The sequence below is a fragment of the Cryptomeria japonica genome, chromosome 4, assembly GCF_030272615.1.
Source record: "Cryptomeria japonica chromosome 4, Sugi_1.0, whole genome shotgun sequence".
Taxonomy (NCBI): Eukaryota; Viridiplantae; Streptophyta; class Pinopsida; order Cupressales; family Cupressaceae; genus Cryptomeria; species Cryptomeria japonica.
In genome coordinates, this window is record NC_081408.1 from 275,989,779 (window position 1) to 276,009,621 (window position 19,843).

Sequence of the window (19,843 nt, forward strand, 5' to 3'; positions counted from 1 at the left end):
AACATGATTTTCATCATATCCACATTTGATTATAGTGGGCTGGAATACTTGGCGTTAGTCATTCCCCACTTAGGTCGTTCCCCTCTCACCAGCCTTATGGACTTCTTGGGAGGACAGGCCTACTAAAGGATTTATCTTATTGCAAAAATGAAAGAAAGTGAGTAAATAGTGAGTTTGGTTTTTTGACCACCTAGTTAAGGGGAGAGCATATACCTATCACCTTCGATTCACAATGAACACTTGTTCCTTTTACCCCAATATTGCAAAATGATATAAATGCTACTTGGAAATTTTGTTCCAACAAACATGGTGTTTATTTTACCCAAGATAGCAATGATGAGAAGATAAGAACTTTTTAACTTTTGTGGAAAGAAACCTAGTCAATAATAGAAAAATCACAAATGATAAATTACAACAATGAAACTTTGAGAAATCAAGAGCTTGAACTTTGAAAAAAATATCTTGTTCTTTTTACCTTGCAAAAACTAAGTGTGAAGTATTCTTTTTACCTCTTTGTAACAACAAGAAATTTGTTTTGTTCTTTTTACTTTGCACCAATAAGAAATGTGAACTAATCTTGCAAAAAAATAAAGGTTTGTTTTTCTTTTCTTTTTAACCTTTTTGCAAGAAAGAAAAGATGAAGTTCTTTTTATAGCCTAAAAGGAAAATTGATTCTTTTTACTTTGCACCAAAATAAATTGTGGAATTCTTTTTAACTTGTGCAAGAAAAGAAAGTGTGATTTATTTTTACCAACTTTGAATAAGTAAAGTAAATAAAACTAATTTACCTCCATTGGACCTGCAATAAAACGTTAGCACCTGCAAAACTCCTTTGAAAGATTTAGTCAATATTGTAGGCTGACAAGCCTAGAATTTTCTTTGTGTTACAAAAATCTATCATTTGTTTGTAATTGTTGCACTAGAAAATAGATCATATGTGCTATAAAATGGAGCAAATGTGCTACTTCATAGAGCACATGCAGTACTCTTGGGCATGTATGTGCTATACTGATGATTCTATATGCTAAGAGAAAGTAAGACAGATTAGATTAGAAAGGTCCCCTATGCACTAGAAACAAGTGTAGATGCCCTGCTCTAGCCTTCAGATGCACTGTAGTAGAGGGAAAATTTGCCTGAATATCTGTGGGATGTGCTATACTTTTCCACATATGCATTGTTCTAATATTCTTTTTGAAATTTTTCTTCAACCTACGTACAAAATGATTGTAAATTTGGGGACGAACCCCATGGTGGGCACCAAAAATGTATGCAAGAAAGATGGTTAGTGGTCAATTAAGAACTAAATGAACAAGTATACCTATGAAAAATTACATATGAAGGATAAAACAAGCTAAAAAAGTTTAAACCAATATCCCCTCAAATCCATTACATTGTTCTCTATCTCATAGGATTCCTTGAGTCATGATTGCTCTCAGATCATTGAGCAATTGACTCTTGGAATGACAACTCCAAGAATGAGGGATGAGATAATAAAATATCTATATGCAAATGCAACTAAGATCTATGATATGATAATGAAAGCTAGTTATCATGGAGATTATGCTGTGATAATGAAAGTTAAACAAGTTATGCTATGTTAACTTGATAAAATGCTATACTAGCATGCTTCTAAATGTTTAAAATGATGATTAACAAAGAGAGGCAAAAGCTTGATGAAATTAACTATAATATGGATGCATGAAAACTTGGATGATGATAATGAAGGAAATGAGATCTGTTTATAGAAGAAATGAGGAATTGGATGGTTAAGATTGAGTAATCTTAATAAGGGCTAGGATTGAAGGATACTCAATCCATGTGAGACTTTCAACCCAATCCAATGTTGACAAGTGTGACCATGAGGAGGCTTGCGAGGAGAGATAAGGAACATTAAATGCTTGAGAGGACATGATGGTTACCATAGGGGGTTGGGTTAGGCTTAGGTTAATGGATATTCCTTTTATCCAAGGGAAAAATGAATGTGCAAGGGTTAAATTGTTACCTTAGTCAAGGCAATAAATTGTTTGAAGAGACCTATGAGTTAAAAGGAGAGTCTCTAACCAAAGGTCAAAGGTGAGTTAACCATTAATAGTTATGTAAGAGCCTTTGATGGTTTGGAAGACTTTAGAGGTTAAACATTTGAAGACATAAAGCCTTTAATGGTTACTGAAGACTTTGGAGGCTTTTGAAAAGTGATTTCCTTTCATTTAGGAATGTGACAATGATTAGGATAAGATTTGGTTAATTAAGAAGGATTATGAGATTCTAGAAGAATGATTAGTGTGCAAGTGGATTTTGTAGGAGAATGCAAGTGGGAGGAATTTTGGGATTTTTAATTAAAATAAAATCATTTATTTCAATTAAATGGTGCACCTTGCATTTGGATAGATATTTAAATAAATATTAGTTTATTTAAATGTGAATGTGAATTTTGGATTTTATTTAAATAAATCTTTGAGGGAAACCATTAAAGGCTTAAGAAGACTCTAGAAGGAAGCCATTAAAGGCTCGGAGACTTTAAGGGAAACCATTAAAGGTTTAAGAAGACTCTAGAAGGAAGCCATTAAAGGTTTCAAGTGGGTGAGCATAAATAGGATTTGAAATAAATAATTTATTTATTTAAAATAGTGGTGCAACTTGCATTTGTAGGAAAATGCAAGTGCGTGAAGGATAAATGGGATTTAAATAAATGTTTATTTATTTAAATGTGAGGGGAATTTTTGGGATTTAAATAAATATTAATTTATTTAAACATGAGAGATAGAATTTTGGGGATTTAAATAAATATTAATTTATTTAAATTTGAAAGAAGATTTAATTAAACAAACATGATATATTTATTTAATTAATGGTCTCAATTCGGTTAAGTTAATTAAATCAAATAAATTGAATAATTTATTTAATTAATAAGAGAAGAGGGTTGTGGTGAATTAATTAAATGTAAATTTAATTAATAGTTGGATAAATGATAATTAAACAAATATAAATTCATTTAATCAAGTGGACAAAAATAGGTGTCTACAATTAGTATTGATGATAACTTAAACAATTGGTTAAGAACTTAATGAACTAGGCAATATTTGATTTATTCTTTAGATGGTCAATGATAATTTTGAAACCTAATTATATTAAGAGATTTTTTTTTTTGGATGTATGATGGCATAATAGTTCTATCTTATGTCTCAAATTGTATAATGAATTGATAAAATTCTTATATGCCTCTTCTTGTGTGTTTAAGTAAATATAATACAATTCTAGAATAGTTATGTGAAACATACAAATATTTATTTTATCCACACTTGTTTTTCCTAGTCTTTTAATCAATAAGTTAAAAATTCTATCACCTTCATTGTAGAAAATTATATAATAAGTTATTAATTCTCGACTAAGTATTTAAAATTAAAAACAATTATTTAGATTGTCATGATTTGATTAGATTAGACAAAAACTATCTATTTGCAAGGGTAGTACTAGTTATTCCACGCCATCTTAAATTTTTCCTCCTTTCTTGAGGTAAGAATTAGTAAATGACGAATTCCATATTCTTGAATCTATGTTCATATATAAATCTCTTTGTGATTTGAATATATGTTTTCTAATTATAACTTATGTTATAAATATTCATAAACTTGTACACGACCATTTATTAGATTTATCTTTCAATGTAGAAAACATGGATTAGAATGATACTTTCCTTTTTGTGTATGTACGTGTTGGATAGATGGATTGGTGTTGAAATAATAATTTATATAATCATCTCCCTTCCACTCTTTTATTTATTTACTTTTCATTTCCGCAGAAGCATTGATTTTACATGTCGATTAGAATAATTACATTTTCTCTTCATGTTTGTTAGTAAAATTAATTTGAGGAGAAAACTTAGAAAACCTAGAAGCATTTAGTATAAATGGTGTATCTAGCTTACACTTATGAGTAATGTCATTGTGATTGAGCTACTGCAACTGTAGCCTAATAAAGCTGCAATAACGGTCTATGGCATCATCCATATAAATTGCCTAGGAGTAATAAGAGACATTGTGGAGTTAGAATCCAAGGGGTGAGAAATCCCCTTTGGATAAATAATATAATAAGATAATTCTTAATAAATCTACATCCACTAGTAAAATCATAGCAAACCCCAATACGGCATGGATGTATGTAATTATCTAAATATATTTTAATTGAATGTTATGGTTCTTTATCTCAATACACATGTTAAGGGAAACATGATCACAACACTAGGACCTAGATAGAATTAGGTAAAAATACAAGGGGCCACCATGGACCTTTTTGTATTACGAGCTTCCCAACATGGGTATCACCACAAGGAAACTATATTGGACAATAGCCCTAGAAAGGGTCTTGTAGCCACTATATAATTCACATCAAACCTAGTTAGAAAATAGAACTATATATAGGCCTTGATCTCATTTAGAAGTGGTGTATGTATGCATTCTAGGGATGGAGAGTTTCCCTAGTATATAGACAACCATGGATAGGCTTTCCAAAAGATGATGTGACAATACATATTAACAAACCAAGATAATTTATTTGAGTGAAGGAATGAAACTAAAATTTCTAATATAATGTTAACGCAAAATATGGTAGTCTCTTGATTCATAGAAGAATCCTCAAGAAGGATTAGACTTTTACTTGGCAAGATGCTTGAAACCCAAGGAAGGGTACAAGGTCCTTTATTATTTTCTAGTTTCTTGGTAGTCTTGTACTTGGTCAGTTGCTTGAAATATGAGGAAGGGTATCAAATATTTTTGGACTTCTATAGAGAAACCATCAATCAATATTTTGGGTATCCTACAGTATTTTGTAAGTGACTCTAGACCTGAATTGGCCTTATAGTATCAAAGTCCTTGACTAGAGCAAATATATTCATTCATTTTCAATTGGATGTATGTCAAATATGTTACCTATTATGTGAAATATGGAGGTGTGATGTGTACAATTATGTTTGTGAATACTTATTTATTATTAATGTGAAGCTTAAAAGATGGAAGAGCTTAGATTGGCTATTGTAAAAGCCTAAGCCTTTGGTTGAAACTATTGAACAATAAGATAGTAAAGTTCTGAACATTTTTTTTTTAATATATATATATATATATATATATCATCTCTAACTATATAAGTTGGGTGATTACATTATTGATTATTCACATAATTAACTTATCTATAATTTTTTTATGAATATATCATAATTTTAACAAGTGTAGAAAATATTGAGGCTCACTTTTTAGTATTGTGGATTTGATTTTGATCATCATGGACTTGAACTATAAAATTTAGATGTATACAAACTATTTTATTTTATTATTAATATCGCATGAACATATAAATGTTGTTCCACTTATGAAAATATTAGAGTTATGTTTTAGGTCAATATGTTCATTTTATCCTAGGTTGGACAATTGGATAAACTAGATTTATAAATCTAATAAAAACTCAAAGACAAAATATAATGTGTATAAATAACAAATTTATAGATAATATATTTCCTTATACTTTGTCCCTTAGAAAATTGAGTAGTGCTCTAGATGATCTTTTTGTTTTCCCAATCTAACATATGTTCCATCCATTAATCAATGGCACATTGAATGCCTTCACATAACATGATATAACAACTTTTAACACAAATGCATGTTAACTTTGGCTCAAAATAGCTAGTAAAAAAGGTAAGAATGCTAAAATTTTAATTTTACATTAATTCTTATATATTGTAGAATAAATCCTAAATGTTAGAGAAATGAACTCGATCAAGAAAATAATATATTCAAGACACATAATGATATTGAAGTAAGAGAAAGGAAATGATTTATAAATGAAATGTGAACATAAAATATAAAGAAATGTGAGAGTAAATCAAGATAAACAAAAAAGATAGCATGATCTAAATTTAATGCAAATATACATTACTTGTCAATATGTTACTATATTAAATTTCTAACCAAGATAAATACAAAATAAATATGAAATGACATAAATATAAAAGCTTATTCTTGTAGTTATCTAACTATGATAAATATTAATAAAAATTTATGATGTAATTATGCTACACAAGCATACCACCTTTAAATATTTATTTATTCAATCACCCACCCCACAACCTCCCTAACTCATTCCTCTCCTCTTCCTCTTTTTCTAACTAAAGGAATTGATAGCCCAAAAGCATTGATCCAACCTTAAAAGAGATCTTTAATCACACGAAAGCTCCCTATAAAATTTAGATTCTATACACTACCCTTGATTATAGAGGAGACAAATTGGATTTTAAATGTATGAAGATTATCCTTTTCTTTTAATAACTCAACCTATTGTCCTTGTCTTTGAATATCTCAACCTAGAACAAAACAAAATAAAAATATTAATCAAAGATAACAAAGTCACAAGAAAGAGACTTCATCCACACCCTATTGCAAAAAAAATCAACTACTATATCATTACACTTCATAACCTTGCACTTTTCATTTATTTACCTTGAATATGTATTGATTCAAGTCCCCACCCCCAACCTCCATGTCACATCCATCTTCTCTTCACCCATTCTTCTAACTAGAGAAATTGGTAGTCCAAAAGCGTTGATCCAACCTTAAGAGGTAGCTCTAATCACAAGGCAAGCCTCTTATAGTCTTTAGGTTGTACAAGCGACCCCTAAGTATAGAGGAGACAAATGAATTTTAAATTTATGACTGTTGTCCTTATCTTTCAATAACTCAACTTATTATTCTTGTCCTTAAATAAACCTACCTAGAAACATTACAAAATAAAAATAATAATCAATACTAACAAAGTCACAAGAAAGAGACTTCATCCTCATTCACTGCAAAAAAAAATCTCAACTGTTATCATTACACTCCATGTCCTTGCACTATTCATGAACCCACCTTTCCAATCTTCCATCTAATAATGCGGAATGTGTTCTCATTTTACAAAGAGAAGGAACATTTGCACATCCAAACTTAATCATGAGCCGTTAGAAAGGAGGAATACCATCACGTCGATGTGAAATCAAATCTAAGAAATAGTAGCTAGTTTACAAAATTCAACTCTCCCCATTAAAGGCGGAATAAAAAAAGATCTGGCTTTTATAAACGTCATGGATGACAATACCATAAGAATATGGATATTGATAATTCCATGTACAAAGACGAGATGCCAGATTCATGGAACTAGCAAGAAAAGTTGATAAGTCTTCCAAAGCCCGAAATCATAGCCAAAATATGGCCTATGATTATCAGCGTTAATTTTCCCAAACAGACAAAACCCTAGTGAATTAGAAAAGCATCCAACTGTAGAGAATACCTTGTCAAATCTCATGCTGTTTGTCTCCTCAATGGTCGTGCATTCTTTCTTTTTTTTCGCCTAAAATAACGTGAAACCATGTGAGGCTACAAGACATCTTAGAATATAATGGATTTCTCTGGTTTAAACGTTGGGTACATTTGCATTCATTTGTTTCTTCCTTCTTCAGTCCGCAACTTTTCTTGTTCGTTTTCCCTTTGTAGTTTTCTCCATGTTGGGTAACCCTTGTTTTTTTCTTAATCTATGTTTTCGTTGCAGATCCTTCTTCTCTGAGAATTCGGAGAGAATGAAATATTCTTTTCGGTATTTACTATGTAAGATTGTGGGTATATAAGGTGCTCTATTTGGTTCGAGTCTGATCAAGACAAAGGAAAAAGTTGAAGAAATCATTTGTAGGTGTGGGGAGTTTAGGTATGGGTGTTAGTGTCGAGGAGAGTCGAACTCGTGACCTGCTGTCTCTTAGGCTTGCCTCTTCTTCTGCTCCTGATGTTCAGTGGGGATTAATGGGTGGTGAGCCTATAGCTTCTTCTGGTGGTGATATTTGTGAGAAAGGAAAGATGAAGTGCAATTATAGACGCAGGAGGACTATGAATGAAGAGGAAGAGGAAGAACAAGCTATTGCTAGGAAGAAACTTCGTCTCTGCAAAGAACAGTATATGTACTTGGAGGAAACCTTCAAAGCCCACAATACACTCAATATGGTAAGCTATGTTTTGTTTCATGCAGGTTAGGTTATGTTATGTTCTATCTCAGCATTTCAATTTTGAGGTTTGTTTGACTCACCATTACTTAAAGCATTTATGACTTAACTATGTCTTGTGCAGTTAAATGGTAAACAATTCATACTTAATAAAACAAATAATTTTTCTACAATCAATGATAGCTGTATAGTTTTTTTTGTTTCTGGTTTTGATTGTGTGAGATTTTTTGCATCAACGTTTTGGATCACACTCTGTGATCCATCATCAAGATGAAAGAATGCTCAAGACTGATGGATCACAGAGTGTGATCGGAAACTTGATGCAATAAATCACACACAATCAAAACCAGAAGCAAAACTATACAATTCATACTTAGTTATGCAGGATATCTGGTTCAGATCAAGCAATTTACTGTTTAAGTCTTTTCTATTTTGTAAGATATATGATTGTTGAACATCTATCTCTTTTTGATTCTCAGTAGAAGAGGTTTCAGTCTAAAAGTTCATGTTCACATTTCAGATGGTTAGAAGTTCTTTGTGGGTGATATAAACTTCTTAATTAAAAAAACATTGGTGTGAAGACTTTTTCATCAATATTTAGACTCTTCTTTTTGAAAGATATACCATTGTTGAACACTGATGTTAAGGTTTTTCGTCCATCTTTTCAAGTTTTTGCTTTTTTAAAAAGAAGACATTATTTACCATTTCATAAGATCTGTTCAAAATTAAACAACTAATGTATTGACTACAATAAATTCACAGTTTTAAACTCTTTTTATTTTGTGAGATATACTTTTGTTGAACAATGATGTCACCATTTTCCAACCATCTTTCCAATTTTTTTTAACCTTTTGAAAATAAGATAATATTTACCATTTCTACATATAGAGCAGGAGGTCCCAGCTTCCAGTTGCAGAAGAAATTTTTTCACTTTCGAACTCAAAGCCTGTACTAGTTTTTCTCAGCTACACTTCTCATATCCAATTTTGTTCTAGGTACAACATTGACCTGTCTTCTTTTAGGTACAACATTGTTGAACAATGATTCTGGCCAACATTGTGCTGGTTTCGGTGGGCCAACTTCTAAATATACCTTCTGTTTGACACAGTTAAAGTTTCAATTTACAAACAATATGTCGGCTGTCTATTTCTTGACATTGAGCATGACTTAAACCTATCCTTGTTTTGTTTGGCTTAATCACTTTCTTCAAATTACATCAATTTTTTTTCATGAAAAATGTATTTGTGAAAAATAGAAAAAAATTTATTAAGAAAAATAAATTTTCTAATTTTATGTTAATTTGATTACATTTATATACCCACTATAGGTTTAACTCTTGTTTACTTGCAAGGAGAATAGTAACCGATATATACTGTATCTATATGAAATTTAATAGCTTATTTCTTGTTTGGTACTCCTTAACATTTTTGTAGGAGCAAAAGCTAGCTCTGGCCCAGAGGTTGAACCTTCGACCTAGGCAAATTGAAGTATGGTTCCAAAATAGAAGAGCAAGGTATGCTAATCTCTAATACTCGTCTTTAATGCACATTTGATTATTTTTATTAAGATAAAATATATGTTACATTTTGATTTTCAATTAATTAATGAATACCAAACAATATGTTAAATTTGTTTCTTATAGATTTAAAGTCTTTTTTCAAAAAGGCTAAATGTTGGAGTGATGTTATTGCAGAACAAAGGCAAAGCAAACAGAAGCTGATTTTGAGCTACTGAAGAGATATTGCATAAATCTGAAAGAGGAAAACGGACAGCTGAGCAAGGAGTTGCAGGTTTTGAAGGCACTACACATACATGAATTGGCAGCACAATGTTTCAACTTGTGTCCCTCTTGTAAGCAGATCCTCCCAACTGAGAATTTTGACAGAGCAGAATGACTCATGACTAACCCTCCACACAGGCCATAAGCTGAAATCAGTCTTAATGCAATGAGGAAAATCATCCACTGCTTCTGCTCTCCCTCGAATGGTTTCCCTTCTCAATCACTACGAGGAAATGTTTCTTTAAACTTTTTCTCGTTTAGCTTGTACATGGATTATAAAGGTAAACTATCTAGAAACCAGTTGTCTCAAATTCTTTGAAAATAACTGATATTAATTGTAAGGGCAAACTTTAGTTGCTGTTTGAAATAGTACTTATTTCCTTTACTCCTTGCTACTACATGGACATGTAAAGCTGCATGGTTATCAATTTCAAATACATCTGTTATATAAACTTTGGTCTCAAAAGTTGTAATCATATAATGCCTGCTGCAAATAATTGTTCTAAAGTGGCCCTCATTTCTTGTAAGGAAGAGGAACTCAGGACTTCCACAGCATACAGATTACTATTATTTTCTTTTTTGAGCATATGAAATATGTTAACAAATATAGTTCATGCACAGAATTGCCTCACAAGGTTGATGAAGACCATCCAAGATCCATTCACCATCATGAAGAATCATATATAATAACATAGATTATAAATTAATCACTTATTTTATCTATAATTATGAATACAATGATTAAAGATTATTATAGTTCAAATTAATAGTCATGTGATCTGATCAGGCTTCAAAAACACATTCTAAACTTTCACTTATTTATGTGGCTCATTGTAAATTACACTAACTTATCGTGTAGGGCCCATCTATCAGTGTAATTTTTTAGATGAACCACCTAAACAAGTCAAGACTTAGAGTGTGTTGTTTAAGCAAAACAATATGATCTCACCATCAGATGTGTGATTTTTCTTCTCAGAACTTATCTATACAACAAACTGTCATATAGAACCACCCATAAAATAATCGATACTTACCATCTGACTACAACAAACCAAAATTGTAGAAAATATAATTCAAAAATCAGATATACCAGAAATAAAATTCATCCAAACCAACAACCAAAAACATAATATACAAAATCACTCGAACCAACTTTACTTATTCTTATCAGATTAACAACTATACATCAACATTCCTCTTCAAAATAAACCCCTTAATCCAATTTTCTGTATTAAATCTTATAGAAAGAGAAGAATCTCTATTACTGGAATCAAAAGCATTGCTAACAACACCATTGCAGCAACATAAACAAATTCATCATCAATAATGATCTTACCCTTCCCTCAACAAAAATAGGATCATACTTAACAACACAAACAGAAGCACCCTCTATAGTAGTATTACAATCGATATTAAGATTATCAACAGAGTTTGGGAAACCAACACTTATGGTTTTAGGGGAGCCTCTAAGATCAGATGGATTAAAAGAATTATAATCATTTTCCTTTAACTCTAGAATTTTGAAGGCCCAGGTCAAATCTAGCAAGAGCATCATTGTCATCCACGGAATAATGGTTGCTGTATGTCATAAAATTTGATTCGATTTATTTTTATATGTTTTGTTTTTAAAGTTATGATTTCATTTGTCCACATTCAAATAATTTTCTCCCAAAATCTTAAATTTTACATCTGGTTGGTACGTGTGTCATTTCGATTTATTTTAAGCATCTAGAGTTCAGTATATAAAGGAAAGTTCTAGACTAAAATAATTAAGAAAAATCATTATGCATGTAATAGTAGAAAGTGAAAGTGATTGTTTATATGTTTTTTTACTCTCAATATTATATCTTAATAAAGTATTTTTAACATTAAATTGTTATATTCTTTAGACTAGTGATAATAATTAGTTAATTGATAGTATGTGATAAATTATTTAGTTAAATCTTATAAATGAAAAAATGATTATTAAATGACTTTTGTATAAGTTGATGTGGTTAATATATTTAATTTTGCTGATTTAATAAACTGACTGAGGCATTGTATATAATATTACTTGGTAATGAAGTTATAGAAGATAATTAAACTTGATTTGTGAAATGTGTACATAAGAAAAATATATGACCACATACCTATACAATTTTAAACATGCATCCACCATTTAAAATATGGTATTGATGTATATGATCTTATATTAATGGATAAATTATATTTTTCAAAAGGTTCAAGCATTTTTGTTGTGATCAAAAGACAAACATTAAAGGATTACCTACATTTGGGCACAACAATAGCCCCCAAAAAAGAATATAAGAAAAAAATTCAAATCCAATAGCAAGAAATAAGGAAACAATAGACCAACAAAATAAAATATTAGAGACCATGAAACATATAGCTAAGAAGAGAAATACATTTCAATGGTTATGCCACATTCCACTTTTCGCTTAGAAACTTTAAATGATATTTCATCACCTCACTGGCCATTTCAACAACATTACTATCCTTCTACCTCATTTGACTCTGTCTTTTTACTAGGGCCTACTTTAGGACATCTTGCTTTCCTCTTCAACATATTTTCTTGAAGTAAAGTTATACTAGTAGTAGAGTTCTTAATGATAGTCATATAAATTTGGTAGATCTTATTCAGTGAGATCTTCGTGCCTTCATGATTTCTCTCAATCTTATCTATCTTGATATTAAATCATGTAACATTTCCTTTTTATTATCATGGATATCTCTAACATTGAAATTAATATGGAACATAGATTAAGGCTGTTCCCCACTAATCTATTGATATAAGTATCTCATATTAACTTTTAATGTCTCATTCTCATTCTTAGACCACTTTAGAATACTCTAATGAAAATTGAAATGTTTCATAAAAATTCAACTTTTCTTTTTAAATATTATGAGAACTCTCACTTTCTTCATTGGCCAAACAATTCTCAGCTTCATCATTGTCCAAAATAGAATTAACTTTTTTAAGAGACTTGAGAATTGTAAACTTTTGAAAAAAATTCATTTATCTATTTACTAATACTATATATATAAAGTAGAAACATTGAAAAACAGTGACTCTTTTCATTATATAATAAAAATTGTGGACACACATCTCATGCAATTGAATAAAGCTTATAAATTCAACACATTGATTTTCAAAACAAAAGCTCGTGGAAACTGCACCAGTAAAAATATAAAATAAAGCATTAATGTAAGGTTGCATGCAGAGCCCATACATGAATGATGGAGGACGATGCAGACCATCCCTTTGCTTTTATGGACCATTATTGTGCAGATTTGGGGATTTTTTTATTTCATCTCCTCCTCTTCTAGAAGGGAGACTATTGTAAACTTTTGCATGTGTTAAATCGGAAAAAAAGGATAATAAATACCGAGTGTGATAGAGACACATGATCGTTGAATAAAAAAATTGGTCACAATTAATAAATAATTTTTTAATAAAATAAAATATTGAATAAAAACTGATTAGTTATTATTTAAAAAGTGTAGCATTAATATTGAAGGAAACAAAAATGAAAAAAATTAAATAAAATAATTTAAACTAATAAGAGTTGAAAGTATAGATATGGAAAGTTAAAACGAAAGATCTATGTCTATTTGTTTCCTTGTAGCTACAAAAGTAGACTGTACAAAATTTAATTTGAAATAATGAGTTGTTGTTGTTGTTTCTTTTGTTGTTTATTTTTCTATTGATTATTTTGTGGGGATGATGAAGGGTACTCCCCTTACAAATCCTAACATACAACAACAATAGAAATATAATAAAAAAATGTAAGAAATAAATACATGTCTTATATTTTCTCAAGAAAATGAATTATAACATTCAAAAAATAACATACTTCAGTCACATGGGCTTTCTTATTACATAAATTTGCAAGCTAGAGCCACAATTTGCACTATGGGATTTGTCCTCTATAATCCTCATTCACCCCATTATATAGAACCTATAACTGCCTTAGAATGTTATGGAAAGTGCAACTTTTCTTATTTTTGGTGGTAGGCGGTCCATCAATTCATTTTTCTGGCCCAGGTGGAATTTCATTGAAACTTGACTTTTGGTGGCACAACTTCCTGGAGCCATAACTTTTTACTTAGGCATTTGATTCGCTATTATAACATATCGTTGGAAATATCACAAAGAGATATATAACACCTGATAAATTGATGGTCTATTTGTTTTGATTTTGAACCTTTATGGGGCCTCTAAGGTCTTCAATTTTTAGTTTTAAGCTTCATTGGGAAAATTATTTTGGACAAAAACCTTGATATATTTCAAACCATATAGGATATTGAGATCATTGTTTCACCAATCATCTTATTTTTCAATTCCATTCCTTAGGACTAGGTTTTTATGTCCATATGAGCCCAAATGAGAAAAAGTGCCAAATATAGTGTGTGACTATTTTTGGGTATTTTTAGCTTCTATACGTCTTATACAGTGCATCTATCATAATGGGCTCCAAGACAACTAAAGTAAAACCACAATACAAAAGGAAAATACAATATTTCTCTTTAGGTGATGCAAGAGTGCCACAACGCCTTGGATGCTCCTACACTAGGGGACTAGGGATTTCCATGTGTTTTTCTTTTAAACATGTTATACAAGTTAATGAGACTATACCTTATAGATATGAAAATGCTCTTTCTTTTTAGGAGGTTACTCATGAGACTAGATCTAATAATTGTTGGCAATTGACACTCTATCAGTTGGTTTCACTATGTTGTCATTTATGGCAACATGATTTTGGGTTCTGGCTTCATATGGTGTATTGGCAGGCACTTCACAGATTGTACACCGACACCAACATCGGCAGGTCAGGAAGATTTCTTTGGTCATCGACAATGCATGTCAACATGGTATAGTAAAGGTTATTGGTATTGGAGGTTGACTTATCGTCGATCTGGCATCGGCAACTTGTTTTAATGTTTATTCATTTATGTTATATAGCCGACATGTAATGTGATATTGTATATACCTTTGTAAGCCAACATAACGCATAAATTTGTATAGGGTATATAGGGCAGATTGATTAGATCATTTAGATGTAGGAAGGAGGTAATGTAATGGATATGTAAAAGTGATGTGATGTGAAATATCATAGAGGCTATGTATATGAGGAATTTATTGTAAGGGTTATTTCGGTAAAGAGGTTAAGGGTTTCAACCAGAATAGACAGAGCTTAAACCGGAACTATATTCTGGCATAGAAGATGTTATCTTAGTAGTTTACACTTCTTCGGATTGTTGTTTAGAATTTTATGTAGTCAGTGAGGCTCCTATTGTGATTGAGCAATGTGCTCTAGGCTATAAGCCTTCCCGCAAGTGCAGGCCCCTCATATATTGTAATCTCTTCATATGGCCACTGGATTGATATTGTGGGTCACAAATCCCACCATGGTTTTTCATCATTGAGGTTTTCCATGTATAAATCTGTGTGTTATGGTTCTCATTTATATGTTTGGCTTATTGGTTGCTTTACTTCTTTCAATTTTGTTTATACCGGTATACCGGTTGGTATATGAATATTTTGTTAAGGTTAAAATCTACTACTCAGGTATAACATAGATTCACCCCCCCCCTCTCAATGTTATTGGTTTCCAACAATTGGTATCAAAACCTTGTGCTTCGGAGGAAGTTTAACAGCTTGAGGAAGATCCTGAAATCAGAATCATTGAATATGGCTTTGGAGAAGCAGCTTGAGATGGCACTTGAAGATTATGATGCTGAAAAATTAAAGAACTTAAAGCTACAAGATGACTTGAATTTTGCTAAGGAATTCATTCTTATGCTACAAGAGAGGCTATCATCTGTTCAAGCTAGGAGGAAAGAACTTTTACAAAATCAGGATGATGAAGAGAAAAATGCACTTAAGGAACAATGTTGGAAATTGAGTCAGGAGAACATGGTAATGAAGAATGAAATGCAAGCTATAACTATGAGGATGTCTAAGGAGATTGAGGAAAAAAAGAAAAAGGAAGAAAACCTTGTTGTGTCCCTAAAGAACAAGTTTGAATAATGTAGTAGGTTGGTTCATGAAAATGATATGTTAAGAATTGATTTGGTACAATCCCAGAGCAATGAGCAAGAGCTTGAGAGACAAATGACAATACTAAGAGATGATTTAACTATTGCAAGTGAGTATAAAGAAAAATTCAAGATCAGCTCAGCACAACTTGATGAGTTATTCAAGAGACAGAGGCAGATTGGAGATTCTAGTGGACTTGGATTTGAGCAAGGACAGAGTTTCGGTACTCCTAATGAAGATCAAAGCCATAAGGCCCCCTCTAAGAAAATTCAATGCTTATAAATTCAATGGTAGATGTTTTGTTTGCAATAGATTTGGTCACATATATAGGCAATGTAGAAACAAAGCAAATCAAAACCCTGATTCTGCTCCCGGTAAATATTCTAAAGGCAATAAAATTGGTCATAAGACAAAAGATTGTAGAATGAATGTAAAATGCTATGCTTGTGGAAAATTTAGACTTATGCCTAATCAATGCAGGTCAAGCAATTTCACCGGTTTTAGCAAAGCAATTCAGAAGAATAATGTTACATGTTATGCATGCAATGAAATTGGACATATTGATAAATTCTGTAGAAGGAGAAATCCACTGGTTAGTAATGGAGGATCAAATGAAAAAGAAAAAGAAAAAGAGAAGGTTAGTGAAATCCGACAAGATCATACTCAGAGATGGGTTAGGAAGATTGAAGAGAAATCATCAGATGGGAATGTCCCAATTACCTATCCAGTAGAAGAGGTTGCTCCTACATCGGCAATGAGCTCATTCGGTAACTAAGGCAGATGCCTTAGGGGTAGGCAAAATTCATAAAGATGATGCATATGCCTTGGGAAGAGGTTCTGGAAGATGTTCTAGATATTGAAGAGGATTATCCGACATGGATACGTTCAGAGCGATATCCGGTATCTTTCACCGACAATCATTTATGTCAATGGAAGATTAGGGTTTTTCTTTTGAAGGATAAAAGATCAAATACACTTCATTGTTAATCACCCCGCATTCAGAGCGATTCAGAGCAACTAAGTGTGATCAGAGGCAATTAGATTTCTTCTTGAGAGATCACATCGACATCTGGAAGAATTTGTTGGAGGTTTCTACCGAGAGTGAGAAAAAGGTATTTTTCTTGAAACATGGAAGCGAGACCATCTTTTGTTCCTATTTTTGTTTAAAATCCATATGTAGTGGAGGTTAAAGACTCCCCCAGGCCAATTTTCAAGCGGTATCCACATGTGGCTACCAAGGAAGATTTGGTTGGAGTGTTTTCTCACATCCCGGATGGAGTGGTGTATGCGGAAGATGTTAGGGAATACATTCACTATCATATAGAGGACTTAGGAACTTCAGAGATCAAGGGGATGTATATGAATGAACTAATGGGAGAAGCTAGAAAGATCAAACCGACATATCAACACATTGAAGATCTAGGGTTTACAAATATTCTAGATATTTCAAAGTTTGAGGATGAAATAATTAGATATGTACTTAGCAGAGTACATGGGGAACTCATAAGGCTGGACAAACCTTATAAAATCACTAGGTAAGCCATCTGGGCAATTACAAGCTTTCCATTAGAAGGGCAACATCCGAATAAGAAAGTGTCAAACGACTTCATGAGACAAATCACTGGCGCCACATCTGACAAGAGATTGATGAAAGTGAGCACTATCACCAACACTGATATCAAATTTGGTAGCATTGTTATAGGATACAAGGTAACTCAATCAAATTGACTGAATTCTGTTTCTAGTTCATGTATTTTGGCTGCATATAAGATGATGAGAGAAAATGTAAAGTGAGATCTTTGCAGTTGGATGCTTGAAGAGTTATTGATAAACTTAGGGAGGATTAAAGGTGAGAAGAAGGGCACCTTCGGGTATGGAAATTTGTTAGTCTTCTTGATCTTATACTTTCTTAATGATAAACCTAGTTCTGGTAGGAAGCAATGGGCTTTTGACATTCCGGTAAGAAGATAGTTAAAACAATCAATTTCTGCATTAGGAAGTCAAAGGGATGATAAGATATGGGGTTATTTCAAGGCTTTTCAAAAATCTATGAGGTCTTGGATAAGAATACCTGAGGATATAGTAAATAAATACTCTATCGACATATGTTTCATGGTTAAGAAGGATGTGACTCTCATGGAGGCAGTCAAGCCCCAAAAGATTTGGATAGAGGAAATGGGATATGAGATAGATGCATAGATTCTTGATGCTTATGCAAAAATGCTAATTGATGTAGAAATAGATGAGGCAAAGAAACCTTATGGAACTGCACAATAGAAGACTCTAGAGGTTGAAACAAAGTTCAACTAGAAAAGAAGGGAAAAACAAGAAGGAAAAGCACGCAAATTTGTACAGGAGGTCTCAAAGGACATAAAGGCACTTATTGATGTTGTCTAGAAGAAAAGGAGAAAGAGGAAGTGTTGGCATTATACACTCAGATGATAATGGTAGATGTTGTCATTGATGGCAACAAAGTGGAAACAAGGTTAAACAAGGTTTCATAGGTTCAACTAGCAAAAGACTTCACCTACTAGCACCGGCATCCAATTTGCACCAGCTACAATTTACACCGGCAAAAGAATATACCGACAGTCTAAGCCGACTTGGCAATAATATTGTTTATAATGTAAATTATATTTGTATGGCCGACATGATATATTGTAAAGACTAATATATATGAGATCTTGTGGGTCATTTGGTTAGTACATAATAAGTAATGTATGGAAGTCTATGTGTATGTAAGTGATATTTAAAATGAGATAGGGATATGATACCGGATAGTTGTTTATGCACTTTGATGTATTTATTTTGAGAGCAAATAAAAAGCAGAGCATAGAAAAGATTATTCTGTGAAAGAAAAATCATTTACCTACAAGGTTTTTGGCAGAGGTATCAGACAGAGCTTAAACTGGTACTAAATCCAGCATTGTAGATGTTATTTTGAAGCAGTACATTGTTATTGGTTTTAACCATCCAATTGTGCAGTCAGTGGGACTCAATTTTTATTGTTGAGCAGTGAGCTCTAGGCAGTTGGCCTTCATGCATGTGCAGGCCCCTATTGTACTAAGTAATATTTATTCATATTGGCCAGTGAGTAAATATTGTGGGTCACAAATCCCATCAAGGTTTTTCCCCTATCGGGTTTCCTTGCCAAAAATATCTGTGTTATGGTGTGCATTGATGTTTATTCTTTTGTTTCTCTTTACTGCATTATTATTTGCAAATAAGTTTAAATATTTCATCTACCGGTCACTGCTTCACCCCCCCCTCTCAGTGTCTTTGGGGTTAACCAAGTATCTAACAGTTGGTATCAGAGCTTGGTTCTCTATTTGCAGAAGCCTAACAGCTTGAGGAAGATTCTGAAACCGACATTGATGGAAAGTTTGAGACAATAGTTGGAAGCGGATTTTGAAGATTTTGATGCAGAAAAATTGAAGAATATCAGATTGGAAGATGAACTCAGATCTGCTCAGGAATTCATCAAAGGGCTTCAAGAAAACCTAGTCACAACAAAGAATAAGAGAAAAGAATTACATATACAACTGCGAAAACAAGATGATGAAGAAAAAGAAACTCTTAGAGATATTGCAGAGAAACTGAGACAAGAGAACAATAACATGAAGAATGAGATGCAAAATTTAACCATGAGACTATGTAAGGATATTAAAGATAGAAAGAAGAAGGAGGAAGATTTGGTTAGAAGACCTAGTGAAAGATCAGATGAATCTCTAAGGCTTAGTGATGATAATGATATGCTTAAAACAGATTTGACTCACATGCAACATGACAAAGAGGAACTTATTAGACAAGTGGGAACTTTGGGAAATGAGTTGATCACTGCAAATGAATACAAAGACAAATTCAAAAAGAGTTTAGACAAGCTTGATGATATGTTGAAGAGTCAAAAACTTGATGGAGATACAGTTGGACTTGGATTTGAACATGGAGAAAGTTCTGGAACTACAAATAATCATGATCACAACAAACCAGTAAGGCAACCTAATGCTTATAA

General features: G+C 32.1%; 1 protein-coding gene across 1 annotated transcript; it reads left to right on the forward strand.

Moving 5' to 3' along the window:
* Positions 1-7,382: 7,382 nt before the first annotated feature.
* LOC131074029 (homeobox-leucine zipper protein HOX11) lies at positions 7,383-10,243 on the forward strand. Its single transcript, XM_058010577.2, has 3 exons — positions 7,383-8,012; positions 9,445-9,524; positions 9,705-10,243. Exons 1-3 carry the CDS (start codon positions 7,725-7,727, stop codon positions 9,904-9,906), a joined length of 570 nt encoding a protein of 189 aa, XP_057866560.1. The 5' UTR covers positions 7,383-7,724; the 3' UTR covers positions 9,907-10,243.
* The last annotated feature ends 9,600 nt before the right edge of the window (positions 10,244-19,843 follow it).